The 21,755-nt window shown below is 37.0% G+C and overlaps 1 protein-coding gene across 10 annotated transcripts in view; it reads left to right on the top strand.

Annotated features, from left to right (window-relative positions):
* TJP2 (tight junction protein 2) overlaps positions 1 to 17,557 on the top strand; it is a 164,434-nt gene extending 146,877 nt beyond the window's left edge. For 5 of the 10 annotated variants that reach the window (XR_006353541.1, XR_006353534.1, XR_006353537.1 and 2 more), the window contains 6 exons: positions 1,919 to 2,019; positions 10,415 to 10,627; positions 11,897 to 12,007; positions 14,112 to 14,444; positions 15,092 to 15,178; positions 16,527 to 16,664. Coding sequence is in view for 3 of the 10 variants with exons in the window: in XM_043970061.1 (XP_043825996.1) it covers positions 1,919 to 2,019; positions 10,415 to 10,627; positions 11,897 to 12,007; positions 14,112 to 14,458; positions 15,092 to 15,178; positions 16,527 to 16,692 (1,025 nt within the window). In the remaining 7 variants the exon portion in view is untranslated. Of the gene's footprint in view, positions 1 to 1,918; positions 2,020 to 10,414; positions 10,628 to 11,896; positions 12,008 to 14,111; positions 14,459 to 15,091; positions 15,179 to 16,526 lie in introns of all 10 variants that reach the window. The other 5 variants (XM_043970061.1, XM_043970069.1, XR_006353539.1 and 2 more) reach the window with 5 other exon arrangements.
* The last annotated feature ends 4,198 nt before the right edge of the window (positions 17,558 to 21,755 follow it).

The following is a 21,755-nucleotide window of genomic DNA, read 5'->3' as shown; positions in this document are numbered from 1 at the left end:
GAGCAAAGTCTGTGTACCAGTATGGTTTATCAACTTCTCTTCAAGTTAGCTAAAGCAATGAGAGGTTGAATGAATTGATCGCACAGCCGACGTGTCTCAGATTAAGGACTAGGTCTTCCTGATCTTGGGGGGGGGGGGGGGAGTGCTCTGTTCACTGTGTCATAATGCAAGTTATGTGATGACCATAAATTACTATGTAATTGTGGTTATTTGCTAGGCACCAAAACCTGGGTTACACATTGATTTTAAATTATACATTAAAAAAATTTTTTTTTAATTATTATTTTCTTCTAATTGGATTTGCAAGAGGGTTTTTTTTTAAATGAGGCAGTTGGGGTTAAGTGACTTGCCCAGAGTCACACAGCTAGTAAGTGTTAAGTGTCTGAGGCTGGATTTGAACTCAGGTACTCCTGAATCCAGGGCCAGTGCTCTATCCACTGCGCCACCTAGCTGCCCCTAAATTATACATTTTAAAGCATCAGGAAATTTTGTGATATGGGCTATGACCTCTGAGTTACCTAGGTGTAGCTATATAAGAATGTTGAGAATTTCATGAAGGGAGTTCCCTATGTTCTTTTATTAAATTGGATCAAAGGTATATTAATAAAGCATGTCACTGTTTTATATAGACAAATCAGTGTTTATACAGTCCTTTTTAAGGTATGTTACCTATGTTACCTGATATTTTGTGATTCTGAAAATATGCTGTCACATTTGTTGTTGATGTTTTTAAGAGAACTTTTCTGAAATGGAAACTTAAATAGGAAATCCACAAATGTGATTTTCTAGTGCCAAAGTAAAAAGGTACTGGATTTGGAATTAAGAAAACTTGGGCTCAAACCCCAACTTCACTAATTTTCCTACCTCTTGCTACCTTAGGCAAGTCATTTAACCTTTCTGGCCTTAGTTATTTCATATGCAAATTGAAAGGGCTGGATTCAGTGATCTAGGGGTCTTTTTTTGGAGGGGGGGGTCAATGAGGGTTGAGTGACTTGCCTAGGGTCATACAGCTAGTAAGTGTCAAGTGTCTGAAGCCGGATTTGAACTCAGGTCCTCCTCAATCTAGGGCTTTATCTACTGTACCACCTAGCTGCCCCCAGGGGTCTTTTTAAAATCTATGATGCTAGGACAGCTAGGTTGCGCAGTGGATAGAGCACCAGCCCTGGATTCAGGAGGACCTGAGTTCAAATCCAGCCTCAGACACTTGACACTTACTAGCTGTGTGACCCTGGGCAAGTCACTTAACCCCAATTGCCTCACCAAAAAAAATTTTTTTTAAAAATCTATGATGCTTATGATTTTAACTGCTAAATTACTAAATTTTATTTTTATTCTATGTCTGATATTAAAGTGGTCATAAAAAGTTTCTTATATACCTACACCTCGGTGGCTCAGAGGTCATAGCCCAGAAGTCCTAAGTTCAAATCCTGTCTCCAACAATTACTTGCAGTGCAAGTGTGAACCTGGGCAAGTCACTTAATTTCTTTCTGTATCACTTGCTTGTTTTTTTTTAAATTTATTTATTTTAGTTTTCAACATTTCTTTAGATATGTATCACTTGTTTTTGATAGAATGAGGATAATAATAGTCCCTACCACAAAGGACTATTGTGAGTGTCAAATGAGATAACATATATAAAGTGCATTGCAAACTTTAAGACACTCTCTAGAGGGCAGCTATGTGGTGCAGTGGATAAGGCACTGGCCCTGGATTCAGGAGGACTCAAGTTCAAATCCCACCTTAGACACTTGACACTTACTGTGTGACCCTGGGCAAGTCACTTAACTCTCATTGCCCTGCAAAAAACAAAAACAACAACAACAACAAAAAGACACTCTCTAAAAGCTAGCTTTTGTTATGAATAGGACAGAACTAATAGAATAACAATGTTTTAAGTAGAATATCCTATTTTCCATAGGTACAATCAATCTCAATTCAGCCAATGACAGCTGGTTTGGCAGCTTAAAAGATTTAATTCAACAGCAGCAAGGAGAAGCCGTTTGGGTGTCAGAAGGAAAGGTATGTAAAAACCATTGACCACTCTTCCATCCAACTTTTTCATTTTCAAAATCTAAATGGCATAGTGCTGTAATGAACCTATTCCCATAAAACTGAATTAAACATATGTTTAACACAGTTCTAAATTTAATCAATCCTTTTGCAACAAGTAGGAAATGTAAAAGATTTTGGAAAAGAAAGCCACATGGAAAGGATAGAAATCCTACAAACACTTTTTACTTTTAAGAGACAAATTAGTGTTAAAATTCCCTCATATATACAAGTCAGAATATAGTTTTTTGAGAAGCAGGAAGAACTTGGAAGAGCAAATTCAGAGGAGAATGATGAAGATAATTTTGAAAATATGATATGAATAGAAGCTTAAAAAAAAAGAACCCTGAAATTAATTGCCTAGAGAAGAGGCAAGGAGAGATTAAATTAGTCTTCTTTGAAATAGGTGACTGAGGTTAGTTATAAAATCTCCTTTGCTGGAAGTATTTAAATTTTTACCACAAGGGGTTGCCCTAAGGTCCAGAAGAATTTGGAGAAGGGCTTTTTGGCCATGGCAGACGCAAATCATCCAGAAATTTGTCAAGCTGAATCTTAATTCCTTTGATATGTTCTACCAGAGGATCGGGGGTGCTTAGCTAGGTCTGTTGCAGTGACTCACCTGTAAGGAAAAGCCTCTACCCATGGGGAAAACATGCAAACCCTCACTAATACGCTAACTTTTAACCAGAGGAATGGAGGAGCTGAATAAAAATCTGCCAGAAACCTCAAGGAGAGGGAATTTCCCATGGGGAGGTCTTAGGGGCTTGTGCTAACATTCTATTTGGGACAAATTTCACATTTACATCATGTGCAACTCATCTAATTTTCCCCCACCATTTGTGGCTCAAACTAAGTAGCTTGTCAGGGGCCAGTGACTTAAGTATTCCATCATAGGCCAATACAGAGAATCAGGAAGGACTGGGTATCCCTTTGCCCCAAACCAGAGCCCAGTTTTTATCTTTTTTTTTTTTTTGCACCCTTCTCATCTTAGTCTGTCTTAGACAGCAGTAAGCTCTGCTAGGGTCAATGTTGATTTGACAGCAGGCCCAGCAGATGTAAAGGAAGATAGAAGAATAGGGATTGGGAGGTTCTGAGCAGCCTGCTTGTTATGCAGGTCAGGGAGAGTCTTCACTGGAGTATCCTAGACCTTTGGACCTGTGCCCCATTCTTTTTTGGGGGGGGGTGCAGGGCAATGAGGGTTAAGTGGCTTGCCCAAGGTCGCAGAGCTAGTAAGTATCAAGTGTCTGAGGCTGGATTTGAACTCAGGTCCTCCTGAATCCAGGGCTGGCACTTTATCCACTGTTCCACCTAGCTGCCCCCTGTGCCCCATTCTTAATGGGAGTGCCAGAGGATGTCAGGAACCTTCAAAATTATGTGCCACCCCAAAAGCATACCTGGTATCTGTGTAAATATTCAGTCACTTTTCTTTTGCTAATTCACATACTCAGTCAGGGCTTCAAATTTGGCCTGTTGTGCTGAGGAAGACAAAGGAAGGGGTCTGGACTCAATGACCTCAGTGCTGATAGCATAGCCGGCGGTTATTTTGCCAGAATCACTTTGGAGGTAAAAACTATCTACCTGCTCTATTTGACTAGGGCTATTCACAGGTGTTGACAACTGCGTGTCAGAACTCAATCGTAGATTTCATTAGAAATTAATTGTAACATTAATCATACCTTTCAAGGAGAAAAGAAAAAAAAACCAATAGAAGATACCTCATCAAGTTGGCTCTGATATAAGTTACACTTGTTCTGAAAATTCAGTTTGCCTAAAAATACCATAATAATAACGGGATGATATTTAAAAAGTAGATGAATGCTATGGAAATTTGTAATCCTGGCAACAAAATAAAATATTAAGGTAAGGAAAAAGGTTAAAACAGCATAAAAAGATAGTAATAAAACAAATTCCAGTTGAATATCCTATTATGAATAAAACTTACTCAAGCATCTATCAGTGAAAAGTTACTGAACATATAATGGTATCAAAATATTTAAATGTTAGGGGTTTAAACATTTATAATACCCATGAAGCAACAGTAAAAGCTTAAGAAAGTTAAAAACAAAAGTTGTTTTTAACTACCACACCATTATTAGTGTGTGTAATATTTCAATAGTATGTAATTGGGCCTGACTTTAGATTAAGGAACTGCTTAACAGAGCTATTGAGAAAAATCGTCAAACAGCACCATGACTAAGTGGAACAAATTTCTCTAGCCTATTATTCTTGCTATTTACACCTAGAAGCCAAGTGATTTTCCCAGGGTGACACATTCATTATGCCCAGGGAGTATCCTAGAGTCTAAACTTGAACCCAGGTGTTTCTGACTTTGAAATCACCTCTTTGTGAATTTACAGTAATACTGCATTTATAAATACAGTTTCAAGTACTTGACATTCTTTTAACAGTTGAATATATAACCATTTATAACCCAAAAGAAGACTCTAGGGGGGGCAGCTAGGTGGCACAGTGGATAAAGCACTAACCCAGGATTCAAGAGGACCTGAGTTCAAATCCAGCCTCAGACACTTGATACTTACTAGCTGTGTGACCCTGGGAAAGTTGTTTAACCCTCATTGCTCTGCAAAAACACAAAAACAAAAAAAGGGAAAAAAAAAACCTACCACAAAAGAATACTCTATAATTACTAAATATTCACATTATAGATTGGTAAACTGAAGTAACTTGTTTTCAGATCATGCATTTAACAAATTTCCAGATCCATGATGTTTTTTAAACACTTTGTCTTAATGCAAATATCACAATAAATCCTGACTTTTTTTAAAAAAAAAAGCAAACATCTTATTAGAAGACATATTTCACTTAAAATAAGACTAGTTGTGGTATATGAATACAATGGAATACTATTGTGCTGTAAGAAATGATGAGCAGGAAGAGTTCAGAGAAACCTGGAGGGTCTTACATGAGCTGATGATGAGTGAGATGAGCAGAACCAGAAGAACATTGTACACAGTATCATCAACATTGAGTGTTGACCTACTGTGATGGACTATATTCTTCTCACCAAGGCAATGGTACAGAAGAGTTTGGGGTTTTTTTTTACCATTTTCCCAAATGGTAAAACTCTCAATTTATCTAAGGCCATTATTTTTTTTTTGTTGTTGTGTTTATTTACTTAAAGTTTTGAGTTCCAAAGTCTGTCCCTCCCTCTCCCCTCCCCAAGGTTGCAAGCAATCAGTATAGGTTATACATGTGCAATTATATAAAACATTACCATGTTAGTCATTTTATATAAAAAGACAAGTAAATAAAAAAGGAGAAGCGCAAAATAGCATGCTTCAGTCTGTGTTCAATCAATATCAGTTCTTTCTCTGGAGGTGGATGGTATGCTTCATCATTAGTCCTTTGGGATTGTCTTGGATCATTGCATTGCTGAGAGTAGTTAAGTCATTCACAATTACTCATAGAGCAATAATGCTGTCACTGTGCGTAATGTTTTTCTGGTTTTGCTCACTTCACTATACATGTTAAGGGCTAAAATTCTAGCTAAACTGTCTAAAATATCTAATGACTGGTCGCCAATAAATTATAAGCTTTAGCAAGAGTTAGACTTTTAAGCATTTATTAAGGAGAATAAGAATTTGGTAAAGAGAGAGAAAGGCGTAGATTCCTATCTATTAAAGGGAGAGCGCATTTCTAGCTCCCCTCTCCACCAGCGTCCTCAGGAAAGAGCGTGAGACCGAGTGCCAGTCTCTTTCTCCTCCCACTAGCCCGCGTCACTTCCTGACGCCAAAGAAAAGACTCCTGGTCTTGCCCTCAAAGACCTTCGCTTCATGGGTGGAACTCTTCTACAGTAAGTCTCCAGCAGGTGGCATCATTCCAATCGTTACATACATCAGTTCATATGAGTCTTTCCAGGTTGTTCTGAAATCATTCTGCTTATCATTTCTTATAGCATAATAATGTTCCATTACAATCATATACCATAGCTTGTTCAGTCATTTCCCAACTGATGAACATTCCTTCAATTTCCAATTCTTTGCCACCACAAAGAGTAGCTATAAGCATTTTTTGTACAATTTTTTTCCTTTTCTCTTTTTCAGGTACTATTGTTAACTATTTCCCTCCATCTTATTTCATTCCCCATGATATTTACTCTATTTTCTATCTTCTTTCACCCTATCTCTTCTCAAAAGGGATTTGCTTCTGACTGCCTCCTCCCCCAATCTGTCCTCCCTTCTTTTTAAGGCCATTATTATTAATAAACTCATTTTTACATGGTGATAAACACTGGTGACTGAGAAGCCAGATAGTTCCCCAGATTGAAATTGAACCTGATTAATCTTACTTTGGGGGTTCATAAAACCTGGATTTAAAATATCTAATACTGGAGATCAATTCCCAATTAAAGTTTTAACACATTTTTTTAAAAACAGGTTTTAAAAAATCAAGTAAATTACCTTCCCGACAATTCTACTTTGAGTGGCAGAAAGGATTGCTAACTCAGGGCAAGATAAGGGACTTAGCTTAAACAGCAAGGGGAAAAAGAAAAATAGCTTGCTTTTTACTCAGGGACACACACATCATTTTAACACAAATAGCACTCTACAAGGACAGACAAAAACAGTAAACAGTAGTAGCGCATATTCTTTTTTTTTTTTTTTTACATATAAGGTATTTTATTTTTTCCGTTATATGTAAATATAGTTCTCAACTTTTGTTTATACAAGCTTTACAATTTCAGATTTTTCTCTCTCCCTCCCCTCCCTCCCCCCTCCCCTAGACAGCAGGTAATCTGATATAGGTTATATCTATATATCATATCCATATACATATAGATAGATAGATATACACATAATAACATTAATCCTATTTCTGCATTAATCCTGTTACAAGAGAAAAAATCAGAGCAGTGATGCAAAACCTCAAAATAGGAAAAAAAAAAAACCAAGAGCACCCAAAACAAAAGAAATAGTATGGTTCAATCAGCATCTATACTCCACAGTTCTTTTTTTTTTTTTTCTTGGATTTGGAGATCCTCTTCTATCATGAGTTCCCTGGAACTCTTCTGTACCATTGCATTGGTGAGAAGAATATAGTCCATCACAGTAGGTCAACACTCAATGTTGATGATACTGTGTACAATGTTCTTCTGGTTCTGCTCATCTCACTCATCATCAGCTCACGTAAGACCCTCCAGGTTTCTCTGAACTCCTCCTGCTCATCATTTCTTACAGCACAATAGTATTCCATTGTATTCATATACCACAACTTGTCCAGCCATTCCCCAATTGATGGGCACCCCCTCAACTTCCAATTCCTTGCCACCACGTAAAGAGCAGCTATAAATATTTTTGTACATGTGGGTCCCTTTCCCCCTTCCATGATTTCTTTGGGAAAAAGACCTAAAAGTGGAATTGCTGGGTCAAAGGGTAAGTAGCACATATTCTTAAAATAATTTAGCATTCACAAATTGAGTCCTCTATATCCTCAAAGACCCATTTGAGCCAGATCGATTTGTCTTTTTTTCTTTTTAAGTTTCATGACCTTTTTTGAGGGACAAAAATCTTATTTTACTCCTGTGGTTTTTTTTACTCTATTTTCTGAAAGGGAGGAGGACTCTAATTCCCGCTTAGTTGATTAAAAATGTCATGGGGAAGAAATGAATCCCACTCAGGGCCTTTAATTATTGGGCCAGCAGAATCAATAGTGAACTCAAAAAGGAGATCCCATTGTGGCTATCAGTGCTGTGGATCAGACTTAGTTAAATTCTGCTAATTTTCCAAGTACTTGTAATCATGTGGTCCATGATTTGAAAACAGAGCCTAGCAGCCATCCTTTTGGGACCAACCTGTCAGAACAGACCCAAGTTACCAGACCCCTAATCAAAGAGCTTTAGGAACTCAAGCTAAAAGGATGTAGTTCTGAATCTGAGACACCCTTACCCAGGCCAAGCCTCCAAATTTGAGTCCAGACTGGAACACAAAAGATTCCTGCTGGCACCAAGGATCTGAAGTCAAAAACGGTGGCTGGCTGGGTACAGAGTCTTCAAATCCCAGATGAGCCCCCAATATGTCAACCTGAAAATTAATGAAACAATATAACAGAATTAAGGTCTTTAATCAGGGCAGAGGAGTTATAACTGAGTATCACAAAGGAGATTGCTAGGAATACTCAACGATGGGGGACTGGGGACAGGGTTTATACAGGGTAACAGAACAGAGAGAGAGAGAGAGCTATGCCCCAGGAAATTCATTGGTCTGGAAATGGAAAATAGGTGAGGATCAGTCAAGTTTTTAGTAAATTGTGCTTGTCAGTTTCTAATGAGTGAGGTTGTTTCAGAGGGAAAAATGTGGTAGACACATATCAAGTCTTTACAACAAAGCAACCTCCCTCCCCCAATTTTACCAAGTTTTGGTGTAGAGTCAGCAATATAACCCCCCAAAAAAACCCAAACCCACACAAATAGAAATATTTTGCTTGTATAAAAATGACCAAAGTCCAAGTAACAATAATTTTTAAAAAGAGTACATCAGGAACTCAAAACACAAAAATACATATGTAGGGCCAAGTCCATTTTCATAAGAAGGGGAAGGAAGCTATAGAAAGAGCTATTCCTAAACAAAGCCCCAAGGAACAAAGGGAGAATGGTATGAAGAGAGAAAGGACTTTTGGGAGTTGAACCCCAACTTTTAAAAATGAGATCTGCCCCCATCAGAAATGATGGGCAGGTGGATTTCAGAAAAACCTGGATTTACATGATTTATAGGAACTGATGCAAAGTGAAGTGAGAAGCAGAAGAACATTGTACACAGTAACAGCAATACTGTACAATGCTCAGCTATCTAGCTGCTAGACTTAGCTCTTCTTAGCAATATAAGATGGTTCCAAAGGACTCATGATAAAAAATGCTCTCTACCTCCAGAGAAAGAACTGATGGACTCTGAATGCAGATTGAACCATACTATTTTTCACTATTTTTTTCCTTTTGGTCTGTTTCTTCTTTTATGGGTATATATTTTACATGATTACATATATATAACCTATATCAAGTTGCTTACCACCTTAGAGGGGTGAGGTGAGGGAGGGAGAAAATTTGGAACTCAATAGATTTTTGAAAATTAATGTTTAAAATTGTCTTTCCCTAATTGGGGAAAAATAAAATGCTTAATTAATTTGTTTGTTCATTCATTCATTCCCCCACACTCGGAGAATTTCCCCCCCTATTTTTAGAATGACAGTAAATACTGGAGGGTGAGCAGGTATAAATTGTATGATTTCTACTCCTGGCATTCTTTGCTGCAGTCTTCTTATGCTTGAGATATATTGTCACTACTTTTAGATATCAGTCTTTGTACTTTTTAGTTTGTTGTGATTGACCTTATAAGCCATGTAACTATTAGTTTTCTGGATGTCACTGTTTATTCAGACAACAAATGTAAATAAGTCATCCATTTATTGAGTTATGCGAGATGCAAAGTTGTACATGATATGGTTTCAGTTTAAGGGTTTAAGTTTAGTAAGAGGGAGATAGAAGCATTACAGAGTCATATAGCTTACAAGACAATTTGTAACAAGTTTCTCACAAGTGTTGCACAAACTTGGTACTATAGAAATGAAGTGAAGAAAGAGCTTCATGAGAGGTGATGGTGTTTGAGCTGGGCCATGAAGAATGGGTTGACTGCATTTTGATAGGTGAATATATTGTAGAAAGAGATCATGGGTAAAGCAAATATTATGAATATAATCACACAATCAGATATCTCCATGCATTTATAGGCAATGGTGACTACTCTAATTGGGGAGCATTCTAGTAAAATACAAAGGACAGTTTAAAGCCAGATTATATAGGCCTTGAATGCCTTGAAATTTTAGACTTGATTTAGTAGAAAAGACTTGTTGAGATATTTGAGCAATTACAGTCCCATTTCAGAAGACTTTTCTATGGTGGTGTGCCAGTTGGAGTGAGGAAGATTGGCACAAGGAAATTAGTTTGTGCCTAAAAACAGAACTGAAGATCATGGCCAATATTTAAAATTCAAAAGGAGAGTCATTAAAATGGAATATTACAATTTTAAAGGTAGCCACAAAGTCTTGCCGAATCAAGAAAAAGTCAGTTTTAAAAGACAGGTCTCATTACTCTGTGACCTTTAAAATGTTCTTGAGCAGGGGCAGCTAGGTGGCGCAGTGGATAGAGCACTGGCCCTGGAGTCAGGAGGACCTGAGTTCAAATCCAGCCTCAGACACTTAACACTTACTAGCTGTGTGACCCTGGGCAAGTCACTTAACCCCAATTGCCTCACTAAAAAAAAAAAGAAAAAAATGTTCTTGAGCATTAACTTCCAGCATTATTGACAAACTTTACTAACTCCACAAAATCCTCTTTCCCTCCCTGCTCCCCCAGTTGGAAGGGATGGATGATGATATGGATGACCGGATGTCCTACCTAACTGCTATGGGTGCTGACTACCTGAGCTGTGACAGCCGCCTGATCAGCGACTTTGAAGACACAGATGGAGAAGGAGGCGCGTACACTGATAATGAACTTGATGAACCAGCAGAGGAGTCCCAAGTTTCTTCAATTACCCGCTCATCTGAACCAGCGCAACATGAAGAGGTGAGAGATAAACCCTGTCAGCAACTAAAGTTCCCACTGATACAAGGGGGGAAAAATAATGATCGTTTCCTCCTATTCATCTTTCTCATTTCCTCACTTTATTTATTTACCTCAAAAATAAAGAGTTTGGGTAATCATTTGTTATTAAACTGAATCATAAAAGGCAGCCATTGATGTCTAGGTAGCCATATGCACTGCTGTGCATTCTAAGAATTTGAATGTTCCTTTTTAATACTGTTTTTGCATGTATTTCATATTTGTCATTTGGTTCCATCTCTCTCCAATCAGCTTCCCCTATTTTGATTTTTCAAAATTATGATTACTATATATGTATGTGTATACACACAATCCACACGCATAAATGTTTTACACATGAACGTATCCATATGTACACATATATTGATCTATTCAAATGAGGTTATGTGACTGCTATAGCTGAATTTTTCTTTTGTTCTATAGTTGATTTCAATGAATGAAATTTGTGAATTTACTATTTATTAGATGAAAAGGAAAAATGAAATTAAGTGAAAAAGACCATCCTTACAAAAAAAAAACCAAACCCAGCTACATAAAACTAAAAAGAGGAGCTTTAGAGAAAAAAACCTTTAGATTTATGTGTTTTATTATACTGTTTCTGAAGTAAAGTTGGAAATAATAATACTATGTGACAATAGTAAGACATAATGTGAAATAAGTGATGGAAGGGCGAGAGCCTAGGATCCAGGAAGATCAGCATCCAGGTCCTAAATCTGTCAGAGTCAAGAGTGGCTGGGTAGCTGTGGGCAGGTCACTTAACCTCTTAGAAAGTTGGCCAGGGCATTAAGAGTATATAAATTACAAATAGTGGAGAGATTTACCTCCACTAATGAATTCACTGGTCTAGACCAAATAAAAAGCAAAAGTAATAAAATTTTAACTTGACTTTTCAATACCAAAAATACTGTTTAAGCCTACTAGATACAAGGATTTGAACTTGTCCCTGATCTCTAAGTTTATCCTCTATTGGAACAGACTTTAATTCTGTTGGGGAAATTGTTCTCTGTATTCTTATAGTGTTTCACAGAGCAAGAAATTTGCTAAAAAGCACAGAAATGTAAAACTTTTAAGTATTTCTAAAATGATGCTTTTAAAAAAGGAGCATATCTGGATTCTACTCAAAATTTTATTCTACCTTAACCCTTACAAAGTAGACAGCAAGAAAAGCTGGCTGTTTACTTAGGTCTCTATGCCTTGATGTTCTTATTGTACGTGAACCTTCATTTCTTGTAGAGCATAAGGAAACCCAGCCCAGAGCCAAGGGGCCAGATGAGGAGGGCTGCTAGTAGAGACCAACTTAGGGATACTAGCCCACCTCCAGCATTCAAGCCTGAGCCACCAAAGGTATGGTGTTTTTTTTTTTTCCCAAAATGGGACCCTAGTCTCAGCCACACATTCAATAAGAAGAATAAAAACCTCCTTCTTTTCCCTAAAATTAAAACAGAGTTTAACATATTGGATTGAGCCCTAGATTTTGAATTGGGAAGACCTGTGTTTCAAATCCCACCTCAGCTATTTTTTGTTTTGTTTTGTTTTGTTTTTAGTGAGGCAATTGGGGTTAAGTGACTTGCCCAAGGTCACACAGCTAGTTAAGTGTCAAGTGTCTGAGCCTGTATTTGAACTCAGATCCTCCTGACTCCAGGGCCGGTGGTCTATCCATGGCGCCACCTAGCTGCCCCCTCAGCTATTTTTTAACTGAAAAATAGAAATAATAATACTTGAAGAAATTAGAATATTATTGTAAGTCTCAAGTGAGATTATTAAATGTTATTATTGTTTAGTTATTTTTCAGTCGTGTGCACTGCTTTGTGGTCCCATTTGGGGTTTTCTTGACAGAGATATTGGAGTGATTTGCCATTTCCTTCTCCAGTGCATTTTACAAATGAGGAAACTAAGGCAAATAGGATTAAGTGACTTTCCCAAGGTCACACAGCTAGTAAGTATCTGTGGCCAGATTTGAACTCTGGTCCTCTTGACTCCAGGGCCGGCACTCTATTTACTGTGCCATCTACCTGCCCTTTATTATATATAAAACACATTAAATACATCACTGTGTATGTGTGTATACTTCTATATAACATATAAGCCTCAAAACACTATATAAATATTAGATCTTATTTTTATTTTAGCTACAGGGAATCCACCATTAGGGAATGAAAAGCACTTTTTTGGAAAGGAAATATTGGACCCCAAGGCCTTTAATCTTTTAAACAGTTGTTAGAAGTATTGGAAGTTTGGAATTAAAGATTTCTAAATATCTCTATTTTTCTTTCTAGCAAATGACAGCTCTCTGTTCACATTTTGGGAGTTGGCTATTCTCAGAAAATTCTTTGTGATTATAAAACTCCGTACCCAAAGTGACCTATGGAGTGTAGAAGGGCACAGAATAAATACAAGGCAATACAGGCTTAGATCATTTGACTCCTATCCCACCACAAATCAAAGCTATTTCACAAACACCTTATTTTCATTCTAATATTTCCCTTTAACTCAGTATTTTGGTACTTTTTGAGTATAGGAAAGAAGTGAGAAAACTTTTTTGCCTTGATCAAAAGCATTAATAACTTATACAACAGGCTATTAGTTAAAACTTCTAGGCTGATCTGGAATCAGATTGATTTAAACAGGTAGTCTGGTGCCCCAGCACCATTTCAGTTCTAGGTTTAGTCTTAGAGTTTGCATCTAAACTTGTACATTGGGTTCCAACTTGGTTTTTCTTTTTTTTGGTGAGGCAATTGGGGTTAAGTGACTTGCCCAGGGTCACACAGCCAGTAAGTGTTAAGTGTCTGAGGCCGGATTTGAACTCAGGTACTCCTGAATCCAGGGCCAGTGCTCTATCCACTGCGCCACCTAGCTGCCCTTTGGTTTTTCTTGAAATGTTCATGGTATTACCCTCCTGGGAAAGAAAGGAAGACGCTGATCAATGTCCATTTGCCTTCCTATTTTGGAATATCATTTAAAACAGCAGAGTTTTATTTTACAAATAAAACAAATGTTTCAAAAACAGAAATGGATACCAAGAGTATACTAACCTACTCATTTAAGATAAAGATAATCCGGAGGGCAGTAGGTTCTGATTGCTAGAATCAAGATTTGCAGTTAGAGGAGCTAAATTCAAATCCTGAGTCTAAAACTTACTAGACATGTACCTTGGGCAAATCACATAACCTCTCTCAATCTCCTTTTCCTTCTCTGTAAAATAAAAATGTTGAATTACTGGCCTTCTAAGGTCCTCTCCGGCTCAATCTGTCACCCTATGATCTGGATTTAAAGTTTACCTCTTCACTCTTGCTAGCTGTATGTCATTGGGCAAATCACTGTTAATTTCCCTGGGGATTAGTTTTCATATCTAAAAAGAGAGGGGGTTGGGCTAAAGGAATTCTCTGCTTCCTTGCAGCTCTAGACCCATGATGAAAACTCAAGCTAAATATGCTTTTGCTCTCTGCAGGCCAAATTCCAAAACAAAGATGAACCCTATGACATTTCCAAGACCTATGAATACAAACCAAACAACTCTGTTACTGCCAGTAATGAAATTCCTGGGGTAGCCACTAAACCATATGGTCCACCTGTTCCTTTAAAACCTGCCTTTGGACGTTCTATATTGAAGCCTTCTACACCCACTTTCCCTTCCCAAGAAAATGAGGAGGATGAAGGAAATGAGGAAGAAATAGACAATACTCCAAAGTCTGTTCTGGGCAAAGTTAAAATATTTGAGAAGATGGATCACAAAGCAAGGATACAGAGAATGCAAGAACTCCAAGAAGCACAGAATGCAAGGGTAAATTGGGGGGGGTTAAGTGACTTGCCCAGGGTCACACAGCTAGTAAGTGTCTGAGGCCAGATTTGAACTCAGGTCCTCCTGTGTCCAGGGCCAGTGCTTTATCCAAAAATATATTTTATAAATGAAACCTGCCTATATTTTGTTATATGGAATATAGGATCACTTGAGTAAATTGTACATGTTAGTATATTGGCTTCCATTTGAATGTTGGATATGGGGTGGAAAATTGTTTTCTCTAGAGATACATTGTTGTATTTGAAGTTTAAACTGCTTCAAAGAAAATTTATTATTGAAAATAACAAAATTCTCTTACTGCTAAGGTCTTGGGGGCTTATTGTGCTCAGTGGATAGACCTGTCATTATCAGTTAAATCTGTCACAGACAAGCATGAATGCTTATGGGTATCTTTCACATTTGGATATGTCACTGGATATAACCCACCCATGAAAAGTATGGGATAGTCCCATCTACTTTTCTTTCTTTCCTAGAAATTAATAACAAGACTGACTCCTGTCAGGTATCAATTTCAAACACTCCACTACCATGATCCCTCTGGGTCAGGGAAGCAGGAAGGAAAAGAAGGCAGGCCCAGGCTTACTTCGGATCCACTGGCAATTCTCTAACTTCTTCATCTCTCATCACAGCTTGAGATTGCCTCAGAAGCATCCTGACATCTATGCTGTGCCCATCAAAGCACCAAAACCAGACCCCAGCTCATCCCAGGTCACAAGGTAAGAGGCAGGTCTAGTCTTGCTAAAGTTTTAATTGTCTGACTGACTTTAGGAGTCAGAGTTTACAAATTTTATGTTTGTCATTCTCTGAAGCTATGTTGCCTGCCCTAAAGATTTAGAGCTCAGAAAGTTTCTTCTTTCTCCTATTCCTCTAAGTGCCAGAGAAGTCCAGAGAGTTTATTTTCAAAGTCAACTAATTAATTTCCAGACTGATTAAAATAAAAACGTCTGAGGATGAGGGAGATGTCAAATGTTTCTATGAATACAGTGAAAATTCATTCATTCATTTCCCGGTGGGACTACTGAAGTCTTAAGTGAGCCATTGGATTATTTGTGAGATAGTATATTTGAAGGACAATGGAATGAATAGTACAAGGACAAAAGGAACTCATCGGTCCTAGAGTTGATTTTTTTAATAGGATTTTCTTCTATGATATCAAGTTCCTTTGAACCTTTTAATATCTCTATTCCGTCTTCTATAAAATTATGTTTGCATCAAGGGAGTTAACAAACTTAGTGTACTTGTAAAGTACTATTAAGCACTGAGAATTAAAGTAACATTTTACAACATGGCCAACCATATGATTGTTTGCCAGTTCTCAGAAATGAGTGTGCCATATAAGGCTAGAGTCTAGATTTACAGTAGTATAAAAAGAAATGGAAGCTTCCTCCTTACTAACAGAGTGGCATACTCAATCATCAGTCTCAATGAAGGAGAGCACTGATATGGATAATTGTAACTGGCAGATTATCTACCCTGCTGTGAATCAGATCAGCCACAACCCCATGGCAGACAAACTTGTCACAGGAAATAAAGTCACAAGCTTAATTTACCTACACATACAAGCAAAACTTTTATGAGGCATTGCTTTAGTTACCACCTTTCCCAGAGGGCTGTGAATTTAACTTTTTTTCTCATGTTGACCTTAGTGGGGAGCAGAAATAATTCTTATTTGTTCAGGAAAAAAATACTAGCTTTGCCATCCTTTCCAGAAATGAATTTGAAATGGGCTTTCCTTACATGGTTTCACTGTTCCTTTGTTATGCCACCACTACCATTTAAAGTAGGGGTGTTTAACCACCAAGGGGTTCATGAATTTAGATTGAGATTAGTGAAACTAAAGGTGTGATCCACTCCCCCCAAACTGAAATTTAGTGCCTCCTTCAATTATGAATGTATGCAACAAATATTATTCTAAGAAATAGTCTGTAGGCTACATGAGACTGCTAAAGGGTCTGTGACACCAACACCAACAGCAATTCCCCTCCCCCCAAATAGTTAAGAACCCCTGATTTAAACGAAGAAGAAATGCTTGGGTTATGTAACTGATAACACTTAACTTTTTAGTTCCAGACCCCCTGAGCCTCAGAAACCACCTTCAAGACTATACCAAGATTCTAGGGGAAGTTACAGCAGTGACATTGAAGAAGAAGAATACCGCCAGCAGTTGTCAGAGCATTCCAAGCGTGGATACTATGGACAGCCAGCCAGATACCGGGATACTGAATTATAGATTTTACTGAATTCTGGGTGTGCCTTGTCACCACATCAAAATAGCCCTCCTAGTAAATCATAGTGATGGCAGTTTTTCAGTTTAAATAGACTGAAGATCTGCTGGGGTTTTTGGAATGGGGTGGGGTGGAGGAAGGTCTATAGTTTGAGACAAATCCACACACTGGAACTGGAGCACATCATTATTGTGAATGGGTTGATGTTTTGTTGTTTGTGCAACATTAAGTGAAACACTACAGCCCCAGTTCTGTTTCTCATTTCACATGGACCAAAAGTTATTTCAAGAGGTGTATTCATATTTTTAATATTTGTATTAAGATGTTAACTATTTTTCTTCATTACAGCTGCCTTTAGGAGATTGTACCAGTATAGGCAGAAATGTAAGAAAAGGAATAAGAACACTTGGACTAAATTAAGTTCAAAGAAGTATTTTATTACTGCTCTCAAAGTGCCTTTAACGAGAAATGTCTTAAATTTTCTTCCAATAATTATGCAAAGCCATAATGGACTAAAGAGTATTTTGACTAATTTTTATACTTGTTTATAGCTAGAGCTTTTCCTTCATGGCATCTCATTGCCAAGGTTTTTATCTATGTAATATTTTCCACAAGTCCTGGTTCTTTGTGTGTGTATGTAATATATATATATATATAAATGGTGTCCTTGGTAGTGTGGCTATACTACTGAGAAGCTTGAAGACCAAAAATGATGATGTAGAAATTCAGTTCATTATGGTTTTTAACCTTGTATTCCACAGAATCAAATAAATATTCTAGAAAAGCACTTCCTGTTGTGCTTTTAAAAATATATATGTATATAAATATGTGTGTGTCTATAATATATGTACACATATGTGTGTGTGTGTGTATATATATATATATATATATACACACACACAGACATGTTGACAATGAGGGCTGTATGTGTTTTAACTGAATAAAAAGCAGTACGTTGCAATGGCTCAGTGTATGGTATATTTCTTATAGTTAAAGTATATTCAGAGTATAAACTTGGTAATTTGATAGAGCATATGTAATTTTAAAAAAAACAATGCATTTGGAAAAGAAGACAAGGAGGAAGCTATGTCTTGGTTTATTTGATAAATTGATGCGCATTATACTTCAGGTGGTCATTAACATTTAAAGCTGGAAGGGACCTTAGTAATAATTTTGGCCAGCCCCCCCTCCCCTTCCCATCTTAAAGATGAGGAAAAAGAAAAAGGGAATGAATGCTTATATAAAGTGTCTAATATGTGCTAGGCACTTTACAAATGTTATCTTATTTGATCCTCACAACAGGCCATTGAATACTCTAAGGTAAGGCTGAATTTGAATCAAGTCTTTCTAAATCCGGATTCAGTGCCCACTAGGTGCCAACCCCAAGATAAAAAAGGAAGTAATAAAGATGTGATTCAAATCCAAATCTTCTGCTTCTAAGTCTGGCATTCTCTTGACTATGCCATGCCACCTTTCGGTTTTAATCAAATTAGAAATTTAGGGGTGGAAGCAAGATGTTGTAATGAGAGAAAACCTAGCTTAAGAATCACTGGAACTAGGGGCAGCTAGCTGGCGAAGTGGAATAAAGCACTGGCCCCTGGATTCAGGAGTACCTGAGTTCAAATCTGGCCTCAGACACTTAACATTTACTAGCTGTGTGACCCTGGGCAAGTCACTTAACCCCAATTGCCTCACAAAAAAAAAAAAAAAGAATCACTGGAATACCTAAAATCCACAAAAGATCCAAAGCATCAGACTTCAAGAAATAATAAAAGAAAACTGTCCAGATATATTAGAACTAGAGGCCACAGTAGAAATCGAAAGAATCCACTAGTCATCTCCTTAAAGAACTCCCAAAATTAATCTAGGTCAAGGTGCAGGTACTGCAGGTGGACAGAAAGAAATTATTTAAGTACCGAAGAGCCACACATGGGATCACACAAGATTTGGTAGTCATCATTAAAAAGAAAGGGAAGGCTTGGCATATATTTCAGAAGTCAGAGGATCTATAATTAAAACCAGCAATCATCTATTCAAAAAATTGATATAATCCTATGGGTGTGAGAGAGGGAATGGATTTTTAATGAAGTAGAGAACTTTCAAGCACTGCTGATGAAGCCAGAGCTGAGTAGAGAAAAATTGACATTCAAACACTGAACCTTAAAAGAAGCCGAAAAAGATATAGAGCACTAGAGAATACTGAAGGCAATACAAAGGAGTATGCCCATATCTCAGGGTGTGCATGGCACCTTTGCAAAAAATTGAGCATGTAATAAGTAAAACTAGGAGCTGTTTTTAAAAAGATAAACCACTGGCCAATTCAATTTTTAAAAAGAAAATGAAATTTGCAGTATTAAAAATGAAAAAAGGAATTCACAACTAATAAAGAAGAGATTAAGCAAATAGCCATTTGCCCACCTATATGCCAATAAAACTAGTATAAATGGATGAATATTTAAAAATAGAAATTACCCAGTTTAACAGAAGAGGAAGTAGAAGACTTAAATAACCCTATATTAGAAAAATACATTGAACAAGTCATAAATTAACATTCTCTCCAAATTCAGGACCAGGTAGATTTTACAAGCAAATTCTACCAATATTTAAGAGAAATTCCATACTAAACCAAAAAAGAAATACATAATGCCTTCTTTGACAACAAATATGGTCCCAATATTGAAAGCAGGGTGAGTCAAAATGGAGAAGAAAATTATAAAGCAATTCCCTAATATACAAAGATCATACACTTTGATTAGACTGGACTAGTTCAATTTTAGGAATACTATCAACATTATCAGCCATATCAATGACCAAAATCATCAAAAGTAAAAACTAAATGCTTATTTAGTAATTATCTCAGAAGTTACTGAAAAAGCTTTTGACAAACTACAATACCCCATTCCTTTTACACAAAACTAGAAAATATAGAACTAAATTGAGTTTTTCCTTAAAACGACAAGCAGTATTTATCAAAAAAACAAAGAGCAACATTTGTAATGGAGATAACCTAAAACCTGTCCAATAAAATCAGGGGTGAAACAAGGATGTTCATTATCACCATTACCATTCAAAATTGTACTTGATATATGAAAAATAAGAAGAAAAAATTAAAGGAATAAGCCTTAGGCAAATAAGAAACAAAATTATCACCCTTTTGCAGATTATATGATGTTTCACTTAGAGAACTGTAGGGTCAACTAAAAACATCAAAAACACTTAACTGCAGTAAAATTGTTAAAAATATTATCAACAAAATTCAGCAAGAAGAGATAAAGTCCACTTAAAATGACTATGCAGAGTATAAAATATTGGGAGTATACCTGCCAAGATACACAGGAAACTGTACTGGACAGAATTATAAAATTCTCTTCACAAAAACAGATCTAAATAATTAGTGGCAATACTTAATAATTAACATTAATCTGCCCTTGGGTAGATGGAGCCAATTTACTAAAACAACTATCCTAAATTTACCTGAAATACCTAGACTTCATTGCATTACCATTCAAATTATCAAAGGATTACTTATAAAGCTAGAAAAAAAAATTCATCTGGAGGATGAAAGGTAAAGAATATCAAGGAAGTCAATTTTTAAGTGGTTAGAAAGGGGCTCTTGTACCCATCTCAAAAATTACTACAAAACTTTAGTAATCACCAAAACAATTTTTGTACTGGTTCAAGAAACACAGAAGTTGAATAGTGGAATGGAATAAATATAGACTATATAAAAGAAAATGAGCACAATAAACCTAGTGTTTGATAAACTCAAAGATTCCAGCTGTTGGGGCATGAATTAACTATTTGACAAAAACTTGGGAAAATTGGTAATCAGTCTGGCAGTAACTAGGCATAGAGTGCCATCTCATACTATATACCAAGATAAACTCAAAATGGGCATATGCTTTAGACAATAAAGGATGACAACATAAGCAAAATAGTGGGGCATGGAAAGAAATTACCTGTCAGATCCCATAAATAGGGAAAGAGTTCATGATGAGGGGGGAAGGAAAGGTTCACAAGAGATTAAATAGAGAACCTTTATTCTATAAAATTTAAAAAGTTTTTGCACTAACCAAAACCAATATAGCTAAAATTAGAAGAAAAGCAGGAAATGGGTGGGGGGAAATCTTTGCATCAAGTTTTCTTTAACAAAGCAAGAATACGAGCCAGTCATCAATGATAAATGGTCTCAAAGAATATAAATAAGGAGTTTTCAGAAGAAGAAATCCAAGAAACCCAAGGGTATGGTTTCAGAAAACCTGGGAAAGGCTTACATGAACAGCAGTTCCAGCAATATAGTATATAGTAACAACAATGTTTGTAAGATAATCAATTTTGAAAGACTTAGTAACTCTGATCAACACAAACGACCAACCATAATTTGAAAGGACTCATAAGGAAACATGCTATCCAGAAGAAATAAAACTGAAGCACAATTATTCCCCTATTCCTCCTCCCTCCTCTCCCTCTCCCATCTTACCCCCTCCTCCTCCCCCCACCCCTCCCTCCTATTGTTTTGCATGACCATACATATTTGTAATGGGTTATATTTTTTCTTGCCTTCTTGAAGAGGGGGTTGGTGAGAGGAGGAGAGATAGGATTCAAAACTGAAATAAAATTGAATTTAAAAAATAAATTTATACACTTATGCCTTCCCTAAATTAAAGTGGGAAAGAGGTCAAGTGGAAACAGGAGGAGAGAGAGAATGGTCTCTCAGGTCAGCTGTTCCAGATACCCTTCCTCCTCCCACATTCATAATGCTGAGACTGGGGAAAAAGAAAAAATACTGGAACAAGGACAGGAAATTGTGATACGCACTGGCCATCACTGGAAACAGATCTTACCTGGATCCTTGGTTCTGTGAGTCAGGGAAAGGAAAAGATGGGATAATAGAACAAGGCAGATCTGTGCTTGAACCAAGGAAGGAGAAAAGTGAGATAGGAATGAATAGGTTTATATTTAAAGGCAGGGCAGACAGACTTTATAGCAATGGAGTGGAAGAGAGAGGCTTCCCTTTCCTGATTGAGGAATTCCTCCTATGCAAAAAAGAGAGCTAAATGAAACATCT

The sequence above is a fragment of the Dromiciops gliroides genome, chromosome 1, assembly GCF_019393635.1.
Source record: "Dromiciops gliroides isolate mDroGli1 chromosome 1, mDroGli1.pri, whole genome shotgun sequence".
NCBI classification, from domain to species: domain Eukaryota; kingdom Metazoa; phylum Chordata; class Mammalia; order Microbiotheria; family Microbiotheriidae; genus Dromiciops; species Dromiciops gliroides.
The sequence above is the reverse complement of the archived record's forward strand: the minus strand, read 5'-3'. Positions and strand labels throughout refer to the sequence as shown.